This window comes from Camelus bactrianus, chromosome 16, assembly GCF_048773025.1.
Source record: "Camelus bactrianus isolate YW-2024 breed Bactrian camel chromosome 16, ASM4877302v1, whole genome shotgun sequence".
NCBI lineage: Eukaryota > Metazoa > Chordata > Mammalia > Artiodactyla > Camelidae > Camelus > Camelus bactrianus.
The window spans coordinates 3,584,358-3,606,583 of record NC_133554.1 but is presented as its reverse complement, the minus strand read 5'-3'; the positions used below and the strand labels follow the sequence as shown (position 1 = coordinate 3,606,583).

The window sequence follows — 22,226 nt, the reverse complement described above, 5'->3', positions numbered from 1 at the left end:
AACACGTTTAAAATAAAGAACACACGCCGCCAGGTAGGTGCAAAGGTGTCACTGAGCAAGGACCATGAGCTTGGGGGCTTAGGAAGCTCTGTGATGAAGGGGGAAGTGTCCACCTGCAGGGACACTGACTGCTAAAGAAAACGTTAGTTTTTGGCATCAGAAGACTTGAGCAAACTTTTAAGTATCCACTGTTTAAATGTGTCATCATTAGTGTTCACCAAGCGATCATGTTTTCAAGTTTGACCAAACTTGCATTTATACATGTTTAGAACTCGTAGAACCTTCAAAACTGTCTAATCGCCTCCCTGATGTGCAAAGTGAGGCTCTAGGAGTCCCTGCGGATCTGTTAGTGACAAGATACACGAGTCCCTGGGGACTGCTCCCTGTAGACAGACGGCCCTGCTGTGGGGACCCCTCGAGGCACTTGACCACGTAACCGGAGTGCTTGCCCCCTGGTGGATGACTTCCAGTGGGGAAGCCGAGTCTCCCTCCCGCCCACGGCTGTGTCTGCAAGACAGGCGTGAGGGCGACTGGGGTCCCAAACTCAGACTCCATCAGGGGTTACGTTCCCCCTCTCTGCTTCCAGTTTCTGCTTAGCTGTCAGGGAGCTTGAGGATTTGGAAACGCCCCATGTGTGTTTGAGCCATCTTCTAATTTCAAGGTAAAACAATCTTCAGATGGAGCACAGTTATGCTGAAATGCACAATCGCTGTGCGAAGGCACCTGGGGCTACACGGGGAGGTACGGGTGCTCATGTCTATTAACGGATTCATGCAAACAGTCATTTCCTAGCAGCAGAGAGGGAGTGTGCAAGGCTTCTAAACAACAGCTAACAGAAACGCTGAGGCTTCCGTCCTGTTTGCTGTGTGCCAGGCACCGATGGAAATGCCTCACGCGGTCATTCGGTCCTCATGGCAACCCAGAGCTTTCAGTGCTGTTATCACCATCCCTTCTTTGTAGGTTAGAAAATGGAGGCCCAGTGAGATTAAGTATGTTTCCCAGAGTCTTAATAAATGAATGCATTTAGGAATTAATAAATCTAGAATTCAGATCAGATGTCCACGCTCTTAGCTAATACTGTACAGTGACCCTCAGGAATAAAGATTTATGTTTTAAAATAGGCTCAGAAGGGCTTGAGGAGGGTGGGGGGTGGTCTGTGAGTCACGTGAACATGTCCAGTGTCCCTGGTCACCACGGGGCTAGGCCTGTGCTGCTCGGTTTGGTCTGGCACCACAGGTAAATGAAAATGCAATGTCAGGATCCCTTTCGAGTGGAGCCTGAGGGTGGTCTCTTGTTGCATGGTCTCTTACGGGGTCCACCAGCCTCTCCTTGTGGGTTACAGCCACTGGCCAGGAGCAAACTGTAAGGGTGAGGGCGAGAAACGGGACGCGGTAGCTGGGTGGTTGGGAGATGATGGAATTCGGGATGTCTGAGTCCAGAAGGGGCTGGAAGGGGGAGGAAATCACATCCAGCTGGCTGGCAAGTTTATCTTCCCCAAGAATCACCCAGGAAGGGATCTGTATCAGCGAAGGGTCTGAAACTTCATTCCCGTCTTAGTAAAGCCATCCGCTCCGGGGTGAAGGCAGGAGAGGCAGAAAGATGGCTGCTGTAGGTGCCCGAGGGACCAGAGGTTGCTTCAAGAAACCCTTCAGGAGAGACAGCAGCTACCTGGGGAGGCTCAGCCACACTGGGAAGAACCAAAGCCACAAAGCTTGCCTTTGAATTCCTACCAGAAACACCTTCACATGAGAGAGAAAACTGATTTGTCTTAGAAAATGTCTGAAGGGGGAAAAAATGCGCCACAGTCATTGGACCCCGTTCTTTGGAAACAGGCTTCCCGTGGCTTTAGCAGGAGTCATCGGTGACAGCACTGAAGTGGTTAAACAGACAGGGAGCACGGCAGGCCCGGGCCAGGTGCCCAGAGAACTCAAGCAGAGGACTCCTGTCCCATCTCTGGACCTGCCTGGGCAGGCAGGCATCAGAAACGCGGTCCACGAGGTGGTCTGGGCTCACCTCTTGATCTGGGAGTCACTGAGGGTAGAAAGGCTGAACTCCAGCCACGGCACAGCAGACAACTCTGCTGCTGGGCGGAACTGTGAAGCTGGAAGCTTGGCTACAGAACAGCAAACGGAGCCTAATTAGCAGGTTCCAAGCAGAATGTCCTGGCGAGTGGGGCCCAGTGAGTGTGGCTGCTCACTTAAGGGTCAGGCACCTGTGTCCCCATCTGAAGACAAGGTTAGTCTCTGAGGCTGGGATGGCTCTGAATTTGCTCCTGGTAGCGTTTTTCTGATGCCCATTTTTCAGCATGACAGCAGTGAGATTTCATGTCGATCCTTTCACTCGTGGTGACACTTCTATATACACATATTTTTAAATGAAAACAATGAATAACACTCAGTTTGTTTCTACTCACAGTGATCCTACAAAGAAGGCTTACGTTTTGCTGAGGAGGTTAAATTCTGGTTGTCCCTTTGGGATGAGGGAGAAATCGTGACTGAGCAGAGACACGCTGGTCTGTGTTTACAGTACTAGTGAGGCTGACAAGCCAGCCTGGAGAATGTATTGAATATATCGTGCAAGACAGGAACGTGGCATGAAGGAAGGGGGGTCTGTTACTTGGAGTTCGTGCTTTACGGCTGGTGAGACCTGGACCATTCATTCATGGTCTGAGGTAGGTCAGGGGCCTCACTTGAGTGCCGCATACCATCGAGAAAGTGTCTCCAATGTGCAAGTCGAGAGTGCGGCAACACCTGAGATCAAGGTGGATTTGGCTTTGGGGGGAAGGCTGCGTGCACGTGGCTGTGGAGTGTGCTGCCCTGGCCGCGTGCGGGCTGTGATGGGGAGGAAGGAGGTCCAAGTCAGTCACCCTCAGGGGCCCAGAACAGAAAAGCCAGGCAAGGTTGGATGAATCACGATCCAACCAGGTGAAGCCACCTTTGCGTTCAGGGTGGGTGATCAGGAGGGTTTCCAAGGTGTGCGGAGTCGGAAAGAAGGCAGAAGAAGCAGTAGAAGGAAATAGAGGATGAGTTGGTTCCTGTTGTAGAAAGAAAAGGGGGAAGCTGATTTCATCTGAGGGGCAGAGAGGGAGGAAGGGTCAGGAAACGGCAGGGAAAATGCGAAACAAGTCTGTGTGTTTAAAAAATAACACAAAGGAAAAGCCCCAGAAGAATGACAAGAGGAAGGACAGACCGTGTGTTAGGGAATCAGGACAGGAAAAGAGCATCCTCCTCCTTCACACCCGTGAAGATGGCTATAAGCAAAGAAACAAAAACAAAGTAAAACGGAAAATAACCAGCGTTGGAGGCGACATGGAGAGACTAGAGCCTCAGGCCTCGCTGTGGGAGTACGAAGCGGAGCAGCCCCCATGGGGCTACTTGGTGGTTCCTCAGAGAGTGAAGTACAGAACTACCCTGTGATCCAGGAGTCCACTCTGAGGGACACGCCTCAAAAATACAGAGAATCTAAACACATCCTACAGTGTGGATGGTCCTTAAAGATGTTGTATGTGACAGCCCAGACCCAAAAGGACAAATCTGTATGACTACTCACATGGAGCACCTCAGGGAGGGAGTCTGGTTTACAGAGGCAGCAGGGAGAATGGAGACTGCCTGGGGCAGGGGCAGCAGCTGGCGGGTGGGGAGTTACTGGTTAGTGGATACAGAGCTTCTGTTGATGGCGCGGTTCTGGAGAGGGGTAGTGGTGGTGGCTGCAGAACAACACTGTGAATGCATTTAATGCCACCGTATTATACACTTAGTGGTTAAGATGGTAGATTTTATGTGTATTTTACCAAAATTTTTAAAAGGGACCCTTTAAATAAAAAGAGAGTTAAAGGTACCTTGGAAACTAGTAAATTCCCACAAATCAAAGCCAATTGGATTTCATTATAAGGACCATAGAGGTCAGGACACAAAGCAGCAGATACGCCTTTTCTGGGCACTTGATGACAATCTTTGGGCAAACCCTAGACTCCGAAGGCATTTGTATGCTTGATGAAGAGGGAGGAAGCACTGCCCTCATTTCCAGATGGTTATAAATGCTGTATTCTCTCGGCAGTAAGGACTCAGGAGGAAGGGTCTAGCTCCTTCTTCTGTAGGCAGGGAATGGATGTGCAGCAGCTGGGAAAAGCCAGAGAATAAAAATCCACAGAAAATAGCACACGTCGAAGGGAAACACGGTCTGTCTGAACCAGATCAAAGCGGTGGTGGAAGCCACGGCTAACACAGGAACGGATGAGTTTCGTCATAGCTGTATTTTACTGTTCGAGGTGGGAGGTAGTCTGTAAATTAAAGGACCAAAAGCGGATGGGTGAATACAGCCCCAGTTTAGAAACTGTTATCAAGGGCTTTTTTTTTTTTAACAGAATTTTTTCCACCCCGAATCCAGAAGAGAGATGGCCTCAGTGTCAAGAAGGACTGATAATGCAGGAAAAATAGGAAGAAACATACAGTTCAAGGGCAGTCACCACTCCTCCACTGACAAATATGACCAAGTTATTGAGTAAAGAGGAAAAGTCTGGTGGCACTGATTCCTATTAATAAAAGCCAATTTTGGTCACAGTTTTTAGTGGCCTGTGGGAAATGGGGAAAGTGACTCATTTACTGATCATCATTTTAAGAGACAGGAGAAAAATCATTGTAGGTGGCAGCCCCAACCATAAAATGTCTCCAGACATTTTAGTTGGGATGAACTTGACAGCACAGTGCATTTTTTAAAATAAATGAGAAAACTGAGGTTCCATGGTACCTCAATTCATGCAAGACTTCAGCATCTCTGGTCAAATCAAGGCAATTCACCAAATTATCCACAGGACATGGGGTTTCATCATTAAGGCACAGAAAGAGCTGATGAAATTTTTTTTTTATTTTAAAGGAAGGTAGGATTAAAAAAATGAATGATTGAGCAAGCCACGGTTTCCTTTCAAGGTGTCTTTAAGTATGAAGTGTTAGATAAATCTAATGAATATATAGTCCTGCTGTTTATTAGTATGGTTGTATCCCAGGCCTCAGTGAGTGGAGAAAAAATTTAGTGTAGGACATGAAGAAGGAGAGCTCATGAGGGTGCCCGAGGGCCATGGGACAGCAGACTCAGCACGGTTCTGGGTGCCCAGCAGACGTCACGGCGGAAAGAGTCGGAGCAAGGGAGAGGACAGGAGAAGTGACAAAGATCAGGCTGGAGAAACTGGAACTGGAGTCAGTTAATAATGAAAGTGTTGTAGGAATAAATGGGCATGAAAAAGCAGAGCAGAGACTGGTGAGAAAGCAAGGGATGCACACCGAAGGCTGGACGAGGGAGACGGGCTCTGGGCGTGGTTAGCACGCGGGAGATTTGCAGCCTAAATTGGAAGACAGGATGGGGCTAGTAGAAACAGATCTGCTTCCAATTTTTCTGTGTATTCATTTTATATGGCTCAGGCTAGTAGAGTTTATCATTCCGTTGATGCAGAACTTTTTATTAATGGCCTCATCAAAAAACAGGGGCCAAAGAGTCTGAAAAAGGGCTCATTATTTATGGTCAGGTGGAGGGAGAGCCAGCCGGGTTCAATACGGAGTCATTTTACAGCTGGAAACCAGTGCCGTTCGGTGCTTCTGCCTTTTAGTGGGTAAGAAGGGATAAGAAAGCTACGTCCCCCAGGAAGTGTTCAGTGCTGTCTGCTAGGAGGCTAGCGGGAAGGGGATTTTTCCTAAAGGGAACTTGTCCCAAAATGTGAAGGCGCAAGCTTAGGAAAAGGTAAAGAAGATCAAAGAAGGTAGAATCAAGGCCAAGTTCTGAGATGAAAAATAAGGTATAATTCTGGGGCCAGTTACCAAAAGGGAAAAGTAACAAGAGTTTCATTGAAAAGAAAGAAGAAATTTTTGAAAAAAAGGATGCAAGATGGCTTTTGGTATAAGGACTTTGATACAAGAACATACAGAAGAGAGATGAGATGGAAGTAGGAGGGAGGGAAAGAAAGAGGCTGGAAAGATGTTTGTGAGTAACTCAGCCGAGGGGAAATGGCTTTTTAGAAAAGCGGAAGGGCCGTAGCAGACTCTCTAACCTGTTCAAGCATAAATACGGTGCAGAAGTGCTTGGATCCCCTATAAAAGGTAGGTTGTTACTGTTGTAGGATATTTACTTGGACTTTTCATGACAAAGAGCAGCTGATCTGGGGCTCAAAGGGTTAAGATCAGGTGGCCTGAGGTAAGGGCTAGGCTCGCCCCGGGTGGCAGTTGACGGCAGAGCATCAGGAGCTCTGGTTTCCTCTAAAAAACTGCGGTGAAAGGACTGTAGAGTTTCCTGGCTTCCCCCTGTCCTCTGGCTGACCGGCTGTTGCAGGCTTGAAATAAAGAAATCTGAGCTAAGATAAGGCTTTACGGGAAGGCAGGTGGGGGAAGTGCCTCTGCCCTGCCCGGAGGCAGGCGGCCTCTGCGGGGTGGGGCCCACGCTGCTGGCCTGGGTCTTCAGGTCGGGGCGAGGGGTGGGGCACCAGGAATTGGGGAAGTGTCCTTCCAGTAACACCGTCACCTCCTGTCAAAAACGAGGCCCAAACACTCGCCTCTCTTCATCCATCTTCAGGCCCTGTTTTCCTAATGAAAATACTCTCGGGGAAAGTTAAACCCATCTGACCTGCATCTGTCTGGGCGTCTCCATCAGACGGATAGACCGCTGTCCCTAGAGCTAAGCCAAGAGCAGTTGCCTTCCCCGGGAATCTGAAGCGGGAAGTGGACGCCGTCCAGTACAGTGCTTTCAGAGAGGGGGGAACAGAGGCCAGGCGGGGTGGGGACACCAGGGACCAGTGGACACAGGTGGGATGAGGGGAGGGAAGGCATTCGGAAAGTGAAGGAAACATGGAAGGAGGAGGGAAAGGCACCTCATTCCTCTTTGCAATGAAAACAAGCCCTGAAGGACGGTATACACTCTACATTGACGAGGTGTCAGGACCAGCAGTAGCCTTTAAGCTACTTTAAGTAGCCTTTAAGCCCCTTAGGAATTGCCAGCCAGCAGCGAGCTAGAAGCCTAGCCTAGCCGCGTACCAGCCAGGCAGAGCCAACAAAGGATGCTGCTTCCCCTATCGGATCCTTCCAATGCACCTAAAATATCAGACCCAGGGATTCGGGGATGAAAGGATCACAACAGAACGTAAGCTCCCTCCTCATTGTTACTGTATATTTTTGACAGTAAAACCAGAGGAGAACGAAGTCGTTGAGCCTACAGCTATTAAAAGAACACAACCAACGGTTGGGAATTTAACTAGAAAATTAGGGCTATAGCCTGAAACATACCAACTAAATATCCTAGATGTTCCACAGTGGACTCATGTATTGGAAGCAGTTTCCATTTTCAGTTTATTTCCTCCTGACATAATGAAATTCCATTATCTTATTAGTCTGCATATGAGGTTATGAGGTTGTACTGCCTTGTAATTTCCCCAAATTCATCTTTTTTTAAGCTTTAAGGAGAGGCCTGCTATCCCACAGTTTCATGATGTGACAAACCAGTTTACACTTTCCCATCCATGTCTTTCATCCGTATAATTAAGACTCTGAATGCAAATTTGTTTTCGTGTCGATGAAGTTATTTCAAGAACTATAAATTCTACAGTGATGCTGGTATTTCCCCAGAAGGGCATGGTGTTTGGGTTTGTAAAGTCGGTTTCTTCCTCAGTGACTTCAGGACACAACAGGAGAATAGAGGGTCTTTTCTTTCTGCAGTAGGACTGTCATTGGACTGAATCTGAGCCATAGTTTCCTAATGTGGGGACCCTGGCACTCGTCTCTTCCCCGATTCCATGGTGACCACATACAAAGACCTGGGGTTGCTAGAAAATGGCAGGAAGAATGCGTCTTCCTTTGCTACTAACCAGCAGCCCAGGGCCATCTGTCCAGCAGAGCACATCTACTTGAATTTGGCTGTTGAACAGAAGTGGAGCCATTTACTATTATTTCTTGACCCTTGGTTGTGTCAGGTGACAAGAAATACTGTCAGGGCACTGTCATGGAGGCAGGTTGAACCTGCAAGGCTCGAACTTGGAAAAGACTTCAGAAATGTTTTATTGGGATGTTATCCTCCCACCTGAGGCTGACTGATTGCACTTCCTAGAAACGCAGCCGTCTGTGATAAGATGCTCCCATGTCCCAACTGTACAAACTCGGCTCAGCGATGCTCTAGTCCTCGTCCTAACAAGCACACCCTGTGAACTCTAATGGAGTCATTTACAGAGTTAGAGAAAGGTTTTCAAAAGGAAACCTTGAATGGTGAGTTAAAGAGTCGAGCATTAGTTAGACTCTGGTTTCTATAGCCCTGGTTTGGACACACGCTAGCTGTAACTGGTTTACTTCTTAAGCTGGGAGCCTCCGCTCCAGTGGACATTCTGGGTGGGATAATTCTTTGTTATGAAGGCTCTCCTGTGCGTATTAGATGTCTGGCCGTGTCCCTGGCATCTGCCCACTAGGAATACCCTATACCCCACCATGCTTGGGACCCCACAGCATCTGCAGACATTGCCTTGGGATGCAAAATTGTTTTTTGTTGAGAACCAGTGTCTTCAGTGTTTGTTTCTTCATCTGTAGAGTGGAATGAGAGGGGAGAGTTGCTGTTGGTTTAAGGTGAAAAGATGCATTTGAAAGGGTAACCTGCTACAGGAATATAAGGTGGTGGTGTTTTATAAACACATTTGTTCACATGTTGAATTCTGGTCATCCTCATAGGTAACAGACTTGGGCAGGTCTCAGCCCACAGAACAGGATGGAGGTGTTTGTAAGAAGTTTATCCTCTTTACAACTGCAAAACCGAGAGTTAATTTACAGACAGCAATATTTTAAACCTCTGCATAACCAGCTAAAGAAAGGATTCAGGTGCCAAATGGGGATTTAATCGAGATTACCATTAAAGTTTATTCTAACTTTGAGGATCTTTGAAAATAAGAAAATTAGAGTGGGATTAGTACTCCTAGAACAGCAAAAATCCATTCCCTAGAAGCTTATCAACCTCTAGTTAATAGAATAAAATTAATTTCCCTTAACATTTCTTAATTACCTGAAGAATTTATACTCTGGTGACCTCAAAAGCAGGCTGGAGACCTCTGGTTGTTCTCCACCTCTGAGAAGGGTCCAGGAGGTCAAGCAGGCCTGGCTGTGGAGCAGGCAGCTTGGAAGAGGGTAAGTTAGTTGTTCACATCAGAGCAGAGCCTATCATGTTGTGTCGCTAAATTGACCAAAGGAGCCTGAGGCCAGGTCCAGGCGTCGCAAGAGGACGCAGTGCTGCGAGGGGGAAGTGGAGGTCCCTGCTCTGGAGTGGTGCTGACGCTGGATCCTCACACACCGTGCGGGGCTCTGTGACATCTAGCACTCTCGTGAAAGCTGAGCGCTGAGGAGGTTTTCCTGGAATGGTCTGTAGTCATTCATTTTAAAAACCGTATGAACAAACAAAAAATCTAATGCAAGAAGAGGGCCTTTGTGCTCAGTTCTGTTCTTTTATTACTTATTAACACACAAAGACAAAGGTTGCTGAATACAATTGTTAGATGCTTTGTTTCCTGTGGAGCCACCTTTGCACAAGGCCAAGCAAATGCTTGTGAAAGAATCCGAAGCACAACGTGAGTTAAGAGAAAAGATGAAAAGAGTTTAAAATGAGTCTCTCGTTGCCAGTAGTGATGATTCAAGTAGAACGAAAAACCAGGGAAATGGAGGGTAGGGGAGTGGAGAATCAGGACTGGAAACAGGGACCTGGATTTGGGGTTTACTTAACTTCTGTAAATGGGAATTAATAAATAAATCCAAAGATTTGGAGCAATGCTAGAGTATCTAGAAATTTAGATAATTTTTCCTTCTTTTTTATCCTGTGTTAGCCTTCTCAAGAAATATTTACTTTGCCCGATACAGACTCTGTGCCAAATGTGATGAGAACTGCGTATTTTGAAACGACTGTAGTTTCTTTTGATGCACAGCCCTGGAGAAGAAAAGGAATGTTGTTTTAGAATTCTAGAGCATCTGGTCCTTTAAATTTTAGCAGATATGGAGAACTTCCACGAGATTGGAGACTTTTTCCTCTTGGGTTTAAACCTGCAGTATAAGGTTGCTGACAGGCTAATTATAAATGTTTTATACGGTTTGTGCATATGTGCTCCTCTCTAAACCAATTTAATTCTCACTAATGCTGATCTCGTTAATGCCCACTCAGAGAGGAAAGGAATACCCTTAATAAACTACTGATTTATTTGAGCTATTTCAACATGGAATGGGCGGAAACAGATGGAAGAGGAAAAACCATCATTTTACCCACATCTGCATTTCTTAGAGTATTTTCTGAATATTAATGAAATTAGCTTATAACTGGTACAAACAGGAAGTGGGGAAAAAATAAAGTGACAAAGTGACAGTTCCCCCTCCACCCATGAAAAACTGGGACCTTGCAAATGAGACTTTTATTGATTTTTTTTTTAAGAACTAGTTTCAAGGTTAGAAATAAGATATCACAGGCAGATTTTCTTTGTCAAAAAGAGGTTAAAAAATGAGATTCATACTCGTAAGTTCTTATTAAAGTGGGGTTTTCTGTAAGAAAAAAAGAAAAAGACAGTGAAAGTAACAAATAGGTGAGTTATTCTCCTACCACACCTTGTCCTGCTCCTAGTGTGATGGTCCGTCTTCTCTAGACAAGGACCCCGTGCTTTCTGTCAGCTTCAGTCAAGGTGAGGTTTCCGTGCCTCGGGGTATTTTAATGAGCCAGGACTGGCTCTTAAAAGGTGCTGTGTCTAGGTCTGAGTGTTCCGCTGAGCACAGCTGTGTAAGGTGTTGCGTGCCACAAACGAGCCTAGGGCTGGGGAAGCAACGGGAAACCCTCTCTCCCCCATCTCAGATCACCCCCATGCTACGTAACCATTTCCAAAGGCACAGGCGTCCACCTTTTTCATTCTCCCTGGAAAAGTGGCACTAAACAGGGAACAAGTGGGAGGTGGGGTCTCATCCAGGGACCACCATCTGGCCTGAAGACACTTCATTTAACCTCCCTGAGACTCAGTTTCCTTATCTGTAAAATGGATATAATTATGTTCTATGTTCTTATCACCTCTTAGTAGAAGAATCAAAAAAGATGTTTTATTTGCAAGCAGTGTGATAACTGGGAAGTGGTGTGTGAACATAAGAGTATTAAGGAGTGGTAAACGGCTTAAGAAGAAGCGGCACAGGAAAACATTAAAGGGAGGAAGATAGAAGGACAGACACCAGTTTTATCTGGGCTTTGTTAAAGAGAGGGAGACAGAGGTCCTCGGGATTTTCTGGAAAGTTTTAATGGCAGCTGACACTCATACTTCATAACTGTGTATATAAAACACAAAAACTGAAAATGGGGGAGTTCAGACGAGTGAAGGTTTCCTTTTTGTTTCCCCAAACGATTGCTGTCACATTGAAGATGTGGGCAGAGGCGAGATCAATCTCTTAACATTCACTGGGAAACAAGACTGAAACAAACACCTGCAGCACAAATATTAAACTGCCTTCTCTCTACCGCCTGGTAAAAAAAATATATTATATTTTGATATTTTTTTCTTTTTAAATTACACTGTCATCCATCCCAGCCGAAGTCCTGGCCGGTCATCTGGTAGAACTTGCGGTTGAAGGGCCGGTAGAAGTCCCGCAGCCGCTGCAGCACCTCGCGGTCGATGTCGGGGTGGGTGCGGCCCTTGGTCTTGCCCAGGCAGTGCGGCCGGCCGCTGCCCTCGGCCTTCTTGAGGCAGGGGAAGCCCTTGGTCTTGTTGAAGTAGAAGTGCTTGTCGGTGATGATGCGCTTGAGGCCCAGGAAGTCCTGCACGCGGCCCAGCTCGCCGGCCGGGTCGCGGATGAGCCGCTCGCCGCTGACGAAGAGCAGCTGGCGCAGCGGGAAGTGGCGCAGCCAGTGCTCCAGGTGCTTGGCGTAGATGCCGATCTGGATGGCGCTCCACGACGTGTCGATGAGGCCGGCGCTCCTGTTCCGGAACGTCAGGCTCTCGAAGGTGGGGATGTCGGGCCGCTTGGACAGCGTCTGCGTGTAGTCCGAGACGGCCCTGGTCACCGGGTCGCGCACCACCACGATGAGCTTGGTGTCCCTGGACATGGCCGCGATGCGCGCGGGCGCCTCGCGCGTGACGAAGTAACTGGGCGTCTTCTCCATGGTGATCTGGCCGTCCAGGGTTCTGGGCATCAGGTCCCTGCGCGGAGCAGAAAGGCACATTAGAGCCTGAAAAACGAGCGGCTCCCGCTTTTGCAGAGCGAGCTCATGCCCGGGAAGCGGGGTCGGAGCCGCCAGGCCGCGCGCTGGGCCCGCTGCTCCCGCTGCTCCCCCTACGCGGTGCGTGACCGCGGAGAAGCCGCACCTCCGCTCGTGTTCTCAGTGGGAAATAATACTCCGGATCTCCTACGACTGTTGTCATGATTAAGCGTCCTAATATACCTCAGAAGCTGAGTGAAGTGGCTGGCACAGAATTTTAATTTTTCTAGTAATTTTTAACTCACAATGCAGTAAGAAAATAACGATCAAATTCTTTAGGTGAATTAAGAGTATCGTAATAAACACAATTATACTGCTATAAGATGGTATTAAAATACCCTGAGGCCTTTCTGTAGTTTTCTTATAAACAAAGTAGTTATATTTAACATACTATCATTGCACAGGACATAAAATACTTCTCTTTATAATTCCTGGATTTTCCTGTAACAAGGACTTTTTCAGTGATCCATCTTTTATCTAATAATTGGAAATGCCTTCCTTTCAGTAGTCTGTATCTCGGTTCCTCTCTCCACCGGCCCAACCATTATGTTAAGCTACCATGTTTAAGCCTATTTTCATGTACATCAGAGTAAATTCTGACTGTCTAATCTTAAAAACGTTCTCGATGATTCTTGTCTGTTTATTCTTCCTGATGAATGTTAGAATCATTTTGTCATGTGGAAAAAAGAAAAATCCCCTTGGTAGTCTTGATGGAGCAGAGATTGCTGCCTAGTTCAAGCATGCGTTCCTGCTGAGAACTGGGGGGTTTCAGAGCCAGTCTGAAGGTGTGAGCTGCAGAGACAAAACCTATTTATTCCTCTCGTTTAAGTGCACTGCTATTAAATCCACCATTTATTACATATTTGAAATGTGTATATATATATACATATATACATATATGTATATATATATATGTATATATACATATACATATATACATATATATATATATACACACATTCTAATTTTAAGGCACTTTAAAATTGTTTTAAAAGAGATAGATGTTGCTCAAATCAATATTAGACTAAATGTATTTTGGGGATTTATGGCAGTGACTAAATGTGTTTTGTCCTTTGACCACTGGTAAGAAGAATCAAACTTGTAACTTGTATTAGAGTCACTTTTATTCCTGGAATAATCTCCACTTGATCATGATGGATTATTCTTTTAATATAGTCCTAGACTTGATTCATTATTATTTTGCTTTGGATTTTTCATCCACACTCATTAATGTGATGGTCTTGGAATTTTTCTTTTGATCAATAGCTTAATCAATTGTGAGAGCATGAATTATTTCAAAAATAAAAGTAGTTGAGAAATGTTTCATATTTTTCTATATCCTAGAGAAGTTTAAGTAGCAAAATAAATTTCTATTCCTTAACAATTTGCTGAGCATCACTTACAAAGGCATCTAATAGTGGTGCTTTCAGGGGTGACGGTAAGAAAGGAACCAGAGTCTTCAGAAACCGTTTCAGTTTCTTCTATGGTTATTGTCTCTTGTAATACTCTGCCTTGTGTCCACTTTGGCAATTAATTTTTTCCAAAAGTCATCCAGTTGAGTAGTTGAAACTATATGCTGAGTCTCAACTGTAATTTTGTTTTCTGCCCGTCTTTCTGCTTTCTAAATGACTTTCAATATTCACTTATTTGCATTTAGCTTTTCGATGCCTTCTTTATTCTTCTATTTGTTTTGTTCTTCCAATTTAATTAACTGAGTGTTTAGTTTACTTACTATTTAATATCTCTTCTCAAGTAATAACAGCACTTTGAGGGTACTATTTCCTTTTTTAATTTTAAATTTTTACTTATTTATGTATTTATTTTATAATATCACACCTAAAATTGAAGTATAGTTGATATACAATATACGCTGCAGGTGTATAATATAGTAATTGACAATTTTTAAAGGTTATACCCTATTTATAGTTACTATAAAGCACTGGCCACGCCCCCCAGGCCGTACAGCCCACCCTTGCAGCTTCCTTTATACCCGAGAGTTTGTACCCCTTACTCCTCCCCCTCCATCTCGCCCCTCCCCCTTCCCTCTCCCGACTGGGAACCACTAGTTCTTTTTCTACATCTGTGAGTCTGTTTTTTTTCTGTTATATTCACTAGTTTATTGCATTTTTCTAGACTCCACATGTAAGTGATATCTTACAGTGTTTGTCTTTCTCTGACTTACTTCGCTCAGCATAATTCTCTCCAAGTCCATCCATGCTGTACACCAGAAACTAATACAACGTTTTAAATCAACTGTACTTCAATTAAAAAGCAAACAACCAATCAATCCACCCATTTAAAATATGGGCAGAAGAACTGAACATTTTTCCAAAGGAAATGCAGATGGCCAACAGAAACATGAAAATTTGCTCAACATCACTAATATCGGGGAAATGCAAATCAAAATCACAATGAGACATCATCTCACACCTGTCAGAATGGCCATCATTGAAAAGAACACAAATAAATGTTGGCAAGGATGTGGAGAAAAGGGAACCCTTGTACACTGTTGGTGGGAATGTAAATTGGTGCAGCCACTGTAAAAACAGAGCTACCATATGGCCCAGCAATTCCACTCCTGGGCATATATCCAAGAAAAAGAAAAACATTAATTCAAAAAGAGCCATACACCCTGCTATTAACAGCAAGATTATTTATATTTGCCAAGAGATGGAAGCATCCTAAGTGCACATCAATAGATGAATAGATAAAGAAGATATAGCATATATATATACATATATATATATAATGGAATACAACTCACCCCTAAAAAGGGATATTTTGCCATTTGCAGCCCTTCATTTTTTTTTTTTTTCACTTTAAAAACCAGAATTTTGTAACTGGTATAAACATTTCCAATGCATCAAAAACAACAAAATACCTAGAAATAAACTTAACCAAGGAGGTTACCTATACTCTGAAAACTATGAAACATTGATGAAGGAAATTGAGGATGATACAAAGAAATGGAAAGACATCTTGTGCTCTTGGATTGGAAGAATCAACATTATCAAAATGGCCATACTACCCAAAGCAATTCATAGATCCAGTGCAACCCCTGTCAAAATGCTCATGATATTTTTCACAGGATTTGAACAAACAATTCCAAAATTTATATGGAATCATGAAAGACTTGAATGGCCAAAGAAAGAACAAAAACCTACAAAAGATTGCTTTCTTCCTTCCTTCCTTCCTTCCTTCCTTCCTTCCTTCCTTCCTTCCTTTCTTCATTTTGTTCTCTTTTCTTACGGTTTGATGACTAGAGAAGTTCTTTAACATCGGTTGTAAAGCTGGTTTGATGGTGCTGAATTCTTTTAGCTTTTGATTTCTCCATCAAATCTGAATGAAAAGCCTTGCAGGGTAGAGGATTCTTGGTTCTAAGTATTTCCCTTTCATCACTTTAAATATATCGTGCCACTCCTGGCCTGAAGGGTTTCTGCTGAAAAATCAGCTGGCAACTTTATGGAATCTTCCTTGTATGTTATTTGTTGCTTTTTTCTTGCTGATGTTAATATTTTCTCTTTATCCTTAATTTTTGTCAATTTGATTAGTGTGTACCTTGCTGTGCTCCTCTTTGGGTTGATTCTGTGTGGAAATTTCTGCATTTCCTGGACTCGGGTGACTTTTCCTTTCCCAAGTGGGGAAGTTTTCAGTTATTATCTCTTCAAAAATTTTCTCAGGCCCTTTCTCTCTCTCCTCTCTTTCTGGGACCCATATAACGTGAGCATTAGTGCACTTCACGTTGTCTCAGAGTTCTCTTAAACTGACCTCATTCCTTTTCATTTTTTTTCTGTTCTGCAGTAGTGATTTCCACTAACCTATCTTCTAGCTCACTGATCCATTCTTCTGCCTCATTTAGTCTAATCTTAGTTCCTTCTAGTGTGCTACTCATTTCAGTGATTTTATTCTTCAATTCTGTTTGGCTGTTCTTTATATTTTCCAACTCTTTGCTAAAAACTTCACTCTGTGCACCTACACTCCTCTTGAGTTCTCTGAACATCTTCACATCACTTATTTCTTCTATTGGGATTTTATCTTGTGCCTTGGCCTGTGAGCTATTTCTCTGCCACCTCATGTTGTCTATCTTTCTATTTGTATTTTTAGGTAGTTTAGTTATGTTTCTCAACCTTGGAAAGCTAGCCCTCTGTGGGAGATGTCCTATGTGTCCCAGCAGTGCACTCCTCTCTTGCCACCCAGGGGCCAGGGTCCAGCCAGTCCCATTGCAGAGTCTGGCCTGGGTGTGTGGACTCCTTCCGCAAGCTTTGGGATTGTTATTTCCTTATTTCTGGTATCTCCCTCACAGCTGGATGAGGTTGGACTAGAGGCTTATGCAGGTTTTCTGGCAGGAGGAGCCGGTGCCTGCCCACTGCTGGGTGGAGCTTGGTCCTGGACCTCTGGTGGCCAAGGCCGTGTCTAGAGGCCTTTGTGGCTCAGGAAGGCTGCTGATGGGTGGGGCTGTGTCCCCACCCTGTACGTTGTTTGGCCTGAGGCTTCCCTGCAGGCTGTTGGGTGGAGCTAGGTCTCGGTGCTAATGATTCAATCAAGATGTCAGCCTCCAGGAAAGCTCATGTTGATGAACACTCCTGGAATGCCCGCCACGAGCTTTTATGTCTCCTGATTGAGCCGCAACTGCCCCCCATGTCCCCAGCAGACCTTCCAAGACCAGCAGCCAGGGCTGGCCCAGGTTCCTGTGAAATCACTGCCTCTGCCCTTGGCCCCAGCACATGTAAGATTCTGTGTACACGTCTTAAAAGTGAAGTCTCTGTCTCCCCCAGTCCCGTGGGGCTCCTGGAGTGAAGCCTCACTGGCCTTCAAAACCAGATGTCCTGGGGTCCCCTCCCAATGCTGGAACCTGGACTGGGGAGCCTGAGCTGACGTGGGGCTCAGAGCGCTCACTCCTATGGGAGGGCCTCTGAGATTTAATTATCCTTCAGCTTGTGGGCCGCCCGTCTGGGGGATACGGGGCCCAGTTATGTTGTGAGCACACCCCTTCTACCTTCCTGCTGGGGTTCCCTCTTCGTTTCCAGGTGAGGAAGATCTTTTTTTTGCCAGGCTCCAGTCTTTTTTAAATCAATGGTTGTTTAGCAGTCATTGGGGTTTTGCTGTAGTCATGAGGAGAGGTGAGCTTGTGGTCCTGCTGCTCTGCCATCTTGACTGAAAATCGAGGGTACTGTTCCCTTTAAATACAGACCTGGTCAAAATCTACAAGTTTTGACATGTACTGCTGTCATTTGCATAACTTCACAAATATTTCATAATTGCATTTTTTATTTCCTTTTTGGTCCTGGTGTTATCTAGGATTGCTTTTATTTTTATTAAATTCTGATGGTTGATTTGCCATTTTTCTAAATTTTGTTACTAATTTCTATTTTGCCTTTGTACTAAAGGATGTACTCTGTGTTATGAGTTTGCCTTTGACTTCCTATAATTTTGTTCCTCCTACACTATCTGCTAATCATATATTATGAAAAATTTCAAACATACCCCAAAGTAGAGAGAATTGCAACATAAATCTCATATACTTTACATCCAACTTCAAAAAATAACTGATGTTAATTTAATTTCATCCTTAACCTTCCATTTATACGCCCCCTAGCCCCAAATGAAGTCATCATATCAATTGGTTCATAAACAATCCGGTTTGCATCTGCATTATACCTGGCACAGATTCTTCAACATTTGTGGCAATAGCCACTGATCCTGGATTCATTTCATGGTGCAGATTTTGTCACATTTTTACTTTCTTTAATATTTCAGTCAGGTTAGCTTTTTTTTTTTTTTTGGAGGGGGAAATGATACGTAGATGCCTGGTTTCTGTTGCTTTTTCATTGTTGTAAGAAATCTGCAGTTCCTTTCTCAAAAGAACTTTTCAAATGCCCCCATTCCTTCAGTATAGCTCAAGCGCTGGGTAAGACAAAGCAGAGACCAAGGAAGTCAGCACTGACACAAGGGAGATGCAGACGGTCCTTCCTGCCTGTGCGATGCCGGTGCCCCCGTATGACACGGATCTACGGGTTCTGTCACCGTACAACCCCCTTCCTGGAACTAGACACTGGCTAGACTAACCTACTGTGGAAGCTCAGTTACACTTTTATCAAGTGAGCCAGGGGATCTCTCTAGACACTGTTGGACAATCTCAATGAGAGAAACTGGATCAAAAGTGTGAAAACCTTTTAGACAGTGAAAGCAAACATCAAATACCACTGAAACAGTAAGAAAGAGTATTTGTTGCTTTTTTAAAAAAAAAGTCAGCATTCTTGCCACCTTTCCTGTAATCTCTTACTTTTAACTCCCCAACCTCATATTTCGGCCAGTGAAACAGAGACAACGCGCTTCACTCGGGAAGTCCTGGTGGGCAGGCCCAGCCCTCCTTCCGGCCGGCTCTGGGGAAAAGCTCAGGTCCCCACAGCCCTTCCGCAGAGCTTAGAGCTGCAGATTGTGTCAGGCTGGAGGAGAGACAACTAATATCTCTGAAAAGAGAGACCATATTTTAAGTTGCAATAGGGTAGGGAAAAGAGCTTTCCAGAGTGGGAGTTTGAAGAGGAAACAGCTAAAATAAGATTTCGTAAGAAAAACACATCATTCTGTCCTCTGCAGTGTGAGGGGAGCTGACTGGCTTAGCCTGGGGTCGGTCGGGGCTGACGTGGGCTGCCTGCAGGCTACCTTCTGCAGAAAGGAAGATGTGATTATGTAAATACATCCTTCAGGAGGCTTACACTGTAGACAACAGTTGCTTTGTGAAAGGGCTCACAACAGGATTCTTTAAATAGCAATCTCCCTTTTAATTTCTGTATTCAGTTTTCAATTACAACTGGAATACTGATGCTCAAGAAGAGCTCCTGGATCATGTAAAGTGAAATGCACATGCATTCTGGAGTGTCATATTTTGAAATGTTTAGGAGAATTTAGAAATAAATCTACCTTCCTTACTCGAGTGAGGCACATCCTGTGACTCTGCTCCTTGTGAGCACTTGTCCTGGGCTGGACCGGAGCCATCCCAGTAGGAGGAGAGCTGTGCAGAAACACCAGGCAGCCTCTGGGAGTGGGAGGATGTGTGCAGTGAGAAGACATGTGAGATTTGCACAGGGACAGAACAAGTCCAGGTGGGGAGTGAGAAAGTCCACTGAGTGACGGAGCAGGTGGGTCCCAGACGCCTTAATGTCCAGGTGGACAGTGGAGGCTGTTCCAACTGCACCTCTACATGGTGAGAACCTGGAGACAGGTCTAATAGGCATGGGGAAGGAGAACTGGGGAGAAACTAGAATTATAAGGAAAAATGAGAGAATCTTATTTGTTTCTTCCTGAAGATGAGGAGAAGAAGGGGTTTCACAAGCAAATTAAGATTTATGACAAGGTGGGTCGCACACATTTGTTCCTTGTCCCTAAAAAACAAAATGAGAAGTCACAATAGCCAAAAAGTAGAAGCAACATCAGAGTCCATAGACAGCTGAACGGGTAAACAAATTGTGACCTTTGCAGACAGTGGAATATTATTCAGCCTTTAAAAAGGGAATTTTTGACACCTGCTGCAACATGAATGAACTGCAAGGCCATGATGCCAAGTGAAGTAAGCCAGTGACAGGAGGACAAATATTGTGTGATTCCACTTACATGAGGTCCTTAGACGAGTCAAATCCATATAGACAGAAAGTGGAACAGTGGCTGCCAGGGTCTGAGGGATGGGAATGAGTCAGTGTTTTATGGGGACAGTTTGATTTTGCCAGATGAAGACCCCGGAGTCCACCAGCCAGGTGGGCTCGCTGCATTCAAGGAGGCCAGGACTAAGGAGACCCCTGTCTGTTCCATGCTCCCTCTGTGCCTGAACCATCACTGCTAGAAGGCAACATTCACGGAGAGGGCTATGACCAGTGACAGATGCGGGGCAGCCAAGAATGCAAGTCACGGTGTCTTAGGAAGAACACGATGAAGCATTTACCACGAACCAAGATCTGGTGCATTACTGCGTCTCACAACAGTGCAAAGCTAGAATTACTGGTATAATTTCTCAGATGAAGAAACAGGCTCAGAGAGGGAAGTGACCTGTGCAAAGACACACAGTCAAGAGTGAAAGAGACAGAATGAAAATCCAGGTCCTTTCTGCTCTAAAGCACCCAGTCCTTCAACCTCCCCATTAACCAGGCAACAGCAGCAGGAGTCTTGGTTGATGTTACAGCCGTCTTTGACATTCTAGAAAAACAGAAGGATGTTAAATGTACTACTTCCGTTCTCATCTCAGTATTAATCATTCTGCCCAGAGTCTTGCACACAGGTAACAGACATCACATGTTTTTCAAAGACTTTCTTCTGTCAGGGGAGGACCGGAGCTGTAAGGCAAAGGTAATTTACCTTGAAAAATAAATAAATCTGGCCCAAGTACACATGCTTTCTTTTTAGTCTCTACGACCAAACAAAACCACGTGCCTGTTATTGGAAGCCTCTGGCAGCAGAAAATTCAAGGGAAAACATGCTCTTTTCATGGCCATGGCCTGAAGGTGGTTCCCGTGGGGACCTGATGTGTGAGCCCAGAGCAGAGGAGGCGGCCGCCTGCCTCCCTCGGGCCAAGTCCAGCCATGTCAGTATTTCTTTTCCTGCTGATGTTCTGAGGGCCCCCACTCCAAATGTGCCTTGTAAGGCTGGAAAGACAAATCCCTTTTGTTGTTTTGTGAGTTGGTTTCTATGGGCGAGGAACACTTATGGCTGCAAACCGGCTCCCACACTGACCCCGTCTTGGGGAGCAGCTCTTGTAAAACCAAACCATCAAGATAGTCAATCATCAGACGTAAATTAAAGGCTGGTACAGGTCGCACTGCCCTTGGTAGCAGAGTCCTACGAAACCTCTCCACAGTCAAGCAGAGAGAGAGGAGGAGCTGGTTCTCACCCTCCCTGGGCTTTGTGACAAAGCAAAAAAGCTTATTTCAAGAAAGCAACCCAATGTTCCTTGGCACTGCAGAGGCGGCGAGAGAAGTCAAAGATTCTCGGTCATTTGGGGGAACCTCATGAAAGGGCAGGAAAGGCACCTGTATCCAGGGCAGAGAGAAGGACAGCCCCGAAAGGGAGGGGCAGGGGGTGCCTCGGGTCGTAAGTTCAAGCAATGATCCTTTATGTTTGTAAAGAACCGCAGAGTCTCCTGAGCAATCCTACAATTTATTATCATACGCTGACTCTTAGGAAATACAAAAATAGACCAAGACTCATTGCTTCACCCTCTGATTTTCTCCTTTTAAGTTTGCTTCATTGGGGAACTCATGAACTTGTAAAATTTAAAATCTCATTCTTAACCCAGAGCACTGCATCTCAGACTCTGGTTTAAAATTGTGTCTGGCTTCTGGGAAGTGACACCTTCTCCCAAAGTCCCATCAGGATATCAGAGAACATCCTGAGAGCAAGCCCTAACAGCATCAAGAACTAAAACCCACAGACATCATGACGTCAGGATCTACGAGGCACCCAGAGCCCAGGAAAGCACCTGGAAAAGGACAGGAGCTTGTCGCCTGTTCACAGAGGGTCAGTGTCTGGACATCAGACGTCCCCTATGCGCCAAGCTAGAAAGCGATGACTGTTCTTCTGTCCCCGAGCCCAGAACTCAGCACCCGGAGAGCGAGTGTCTCCTCACAGCCCGCACCCTGTGCTGCTGTGTCTCGCCCTCCTGCTGCCCTGGCAGAGAGCCAGGCTTTGAAAAGTATTAGTAAATTTTTTTTTCAGAATTTGAGAATAAAGTATCTCATAGGCGTTCACACAGAAAGGCAGGCAAAGTAACACGTTAACTAGGCCACTGACAAATGAAGGGGGAGAGGGAGTCTGGCACTGGCCTGAGTAACAGGAGCCTAAAGAGAAAAAGACCCTACAGGCGACCTTGAGAAAAAAGTGACCTTCAGATTACATTTCAGTTGGACAATAATAGATGCAGCAAAAATAAAGCTCAAGAATGAAGTCAAAGTCCAAGAAAGTGAGGGAACATCTAAGTTCAGTCAGAGTAGAACTAAGTCTTAAAGAATGGTTCTAAATCT

At 45.2% G+C, this 22,226-nt stretch overlaps 1 protein-coding gene and 1 long non-coding RNA gene across 3 annotated transcripts in view; one reads left to right on the top strand and one right to left on the bottom strand.

The window, feature by feature from the left end:
- LOC123612080 (uncharacterized) overlaps positions 1-22,226 on the top strand; it is a 249,017-nt gene that overhangs the window by 224,505 nt on the left and 2,286 nt on the right. The window lies entirely within an intron of this gene.
- The window catches only part of HS3ST3A1 (heparan sulfate-glucosamine 3-sulfotransferase 3A1), a 75,114-nt gene continuing 64,126 nt past the window's right edge, over positions 11,239-22,226 (bottom strand). Inside the window, exon 2 of the mRNA XM_074342134.1 lies at positions 11,239-12,160. Coding sequence (XP_074198235.1) covers positions 11,539-12,160 — 622 coding nt within the window. The 3' untranslated portion in view covers positions 11,239-11,538. The remainder of the gene's footprint in view (positions 12,161-22,226) is intronic.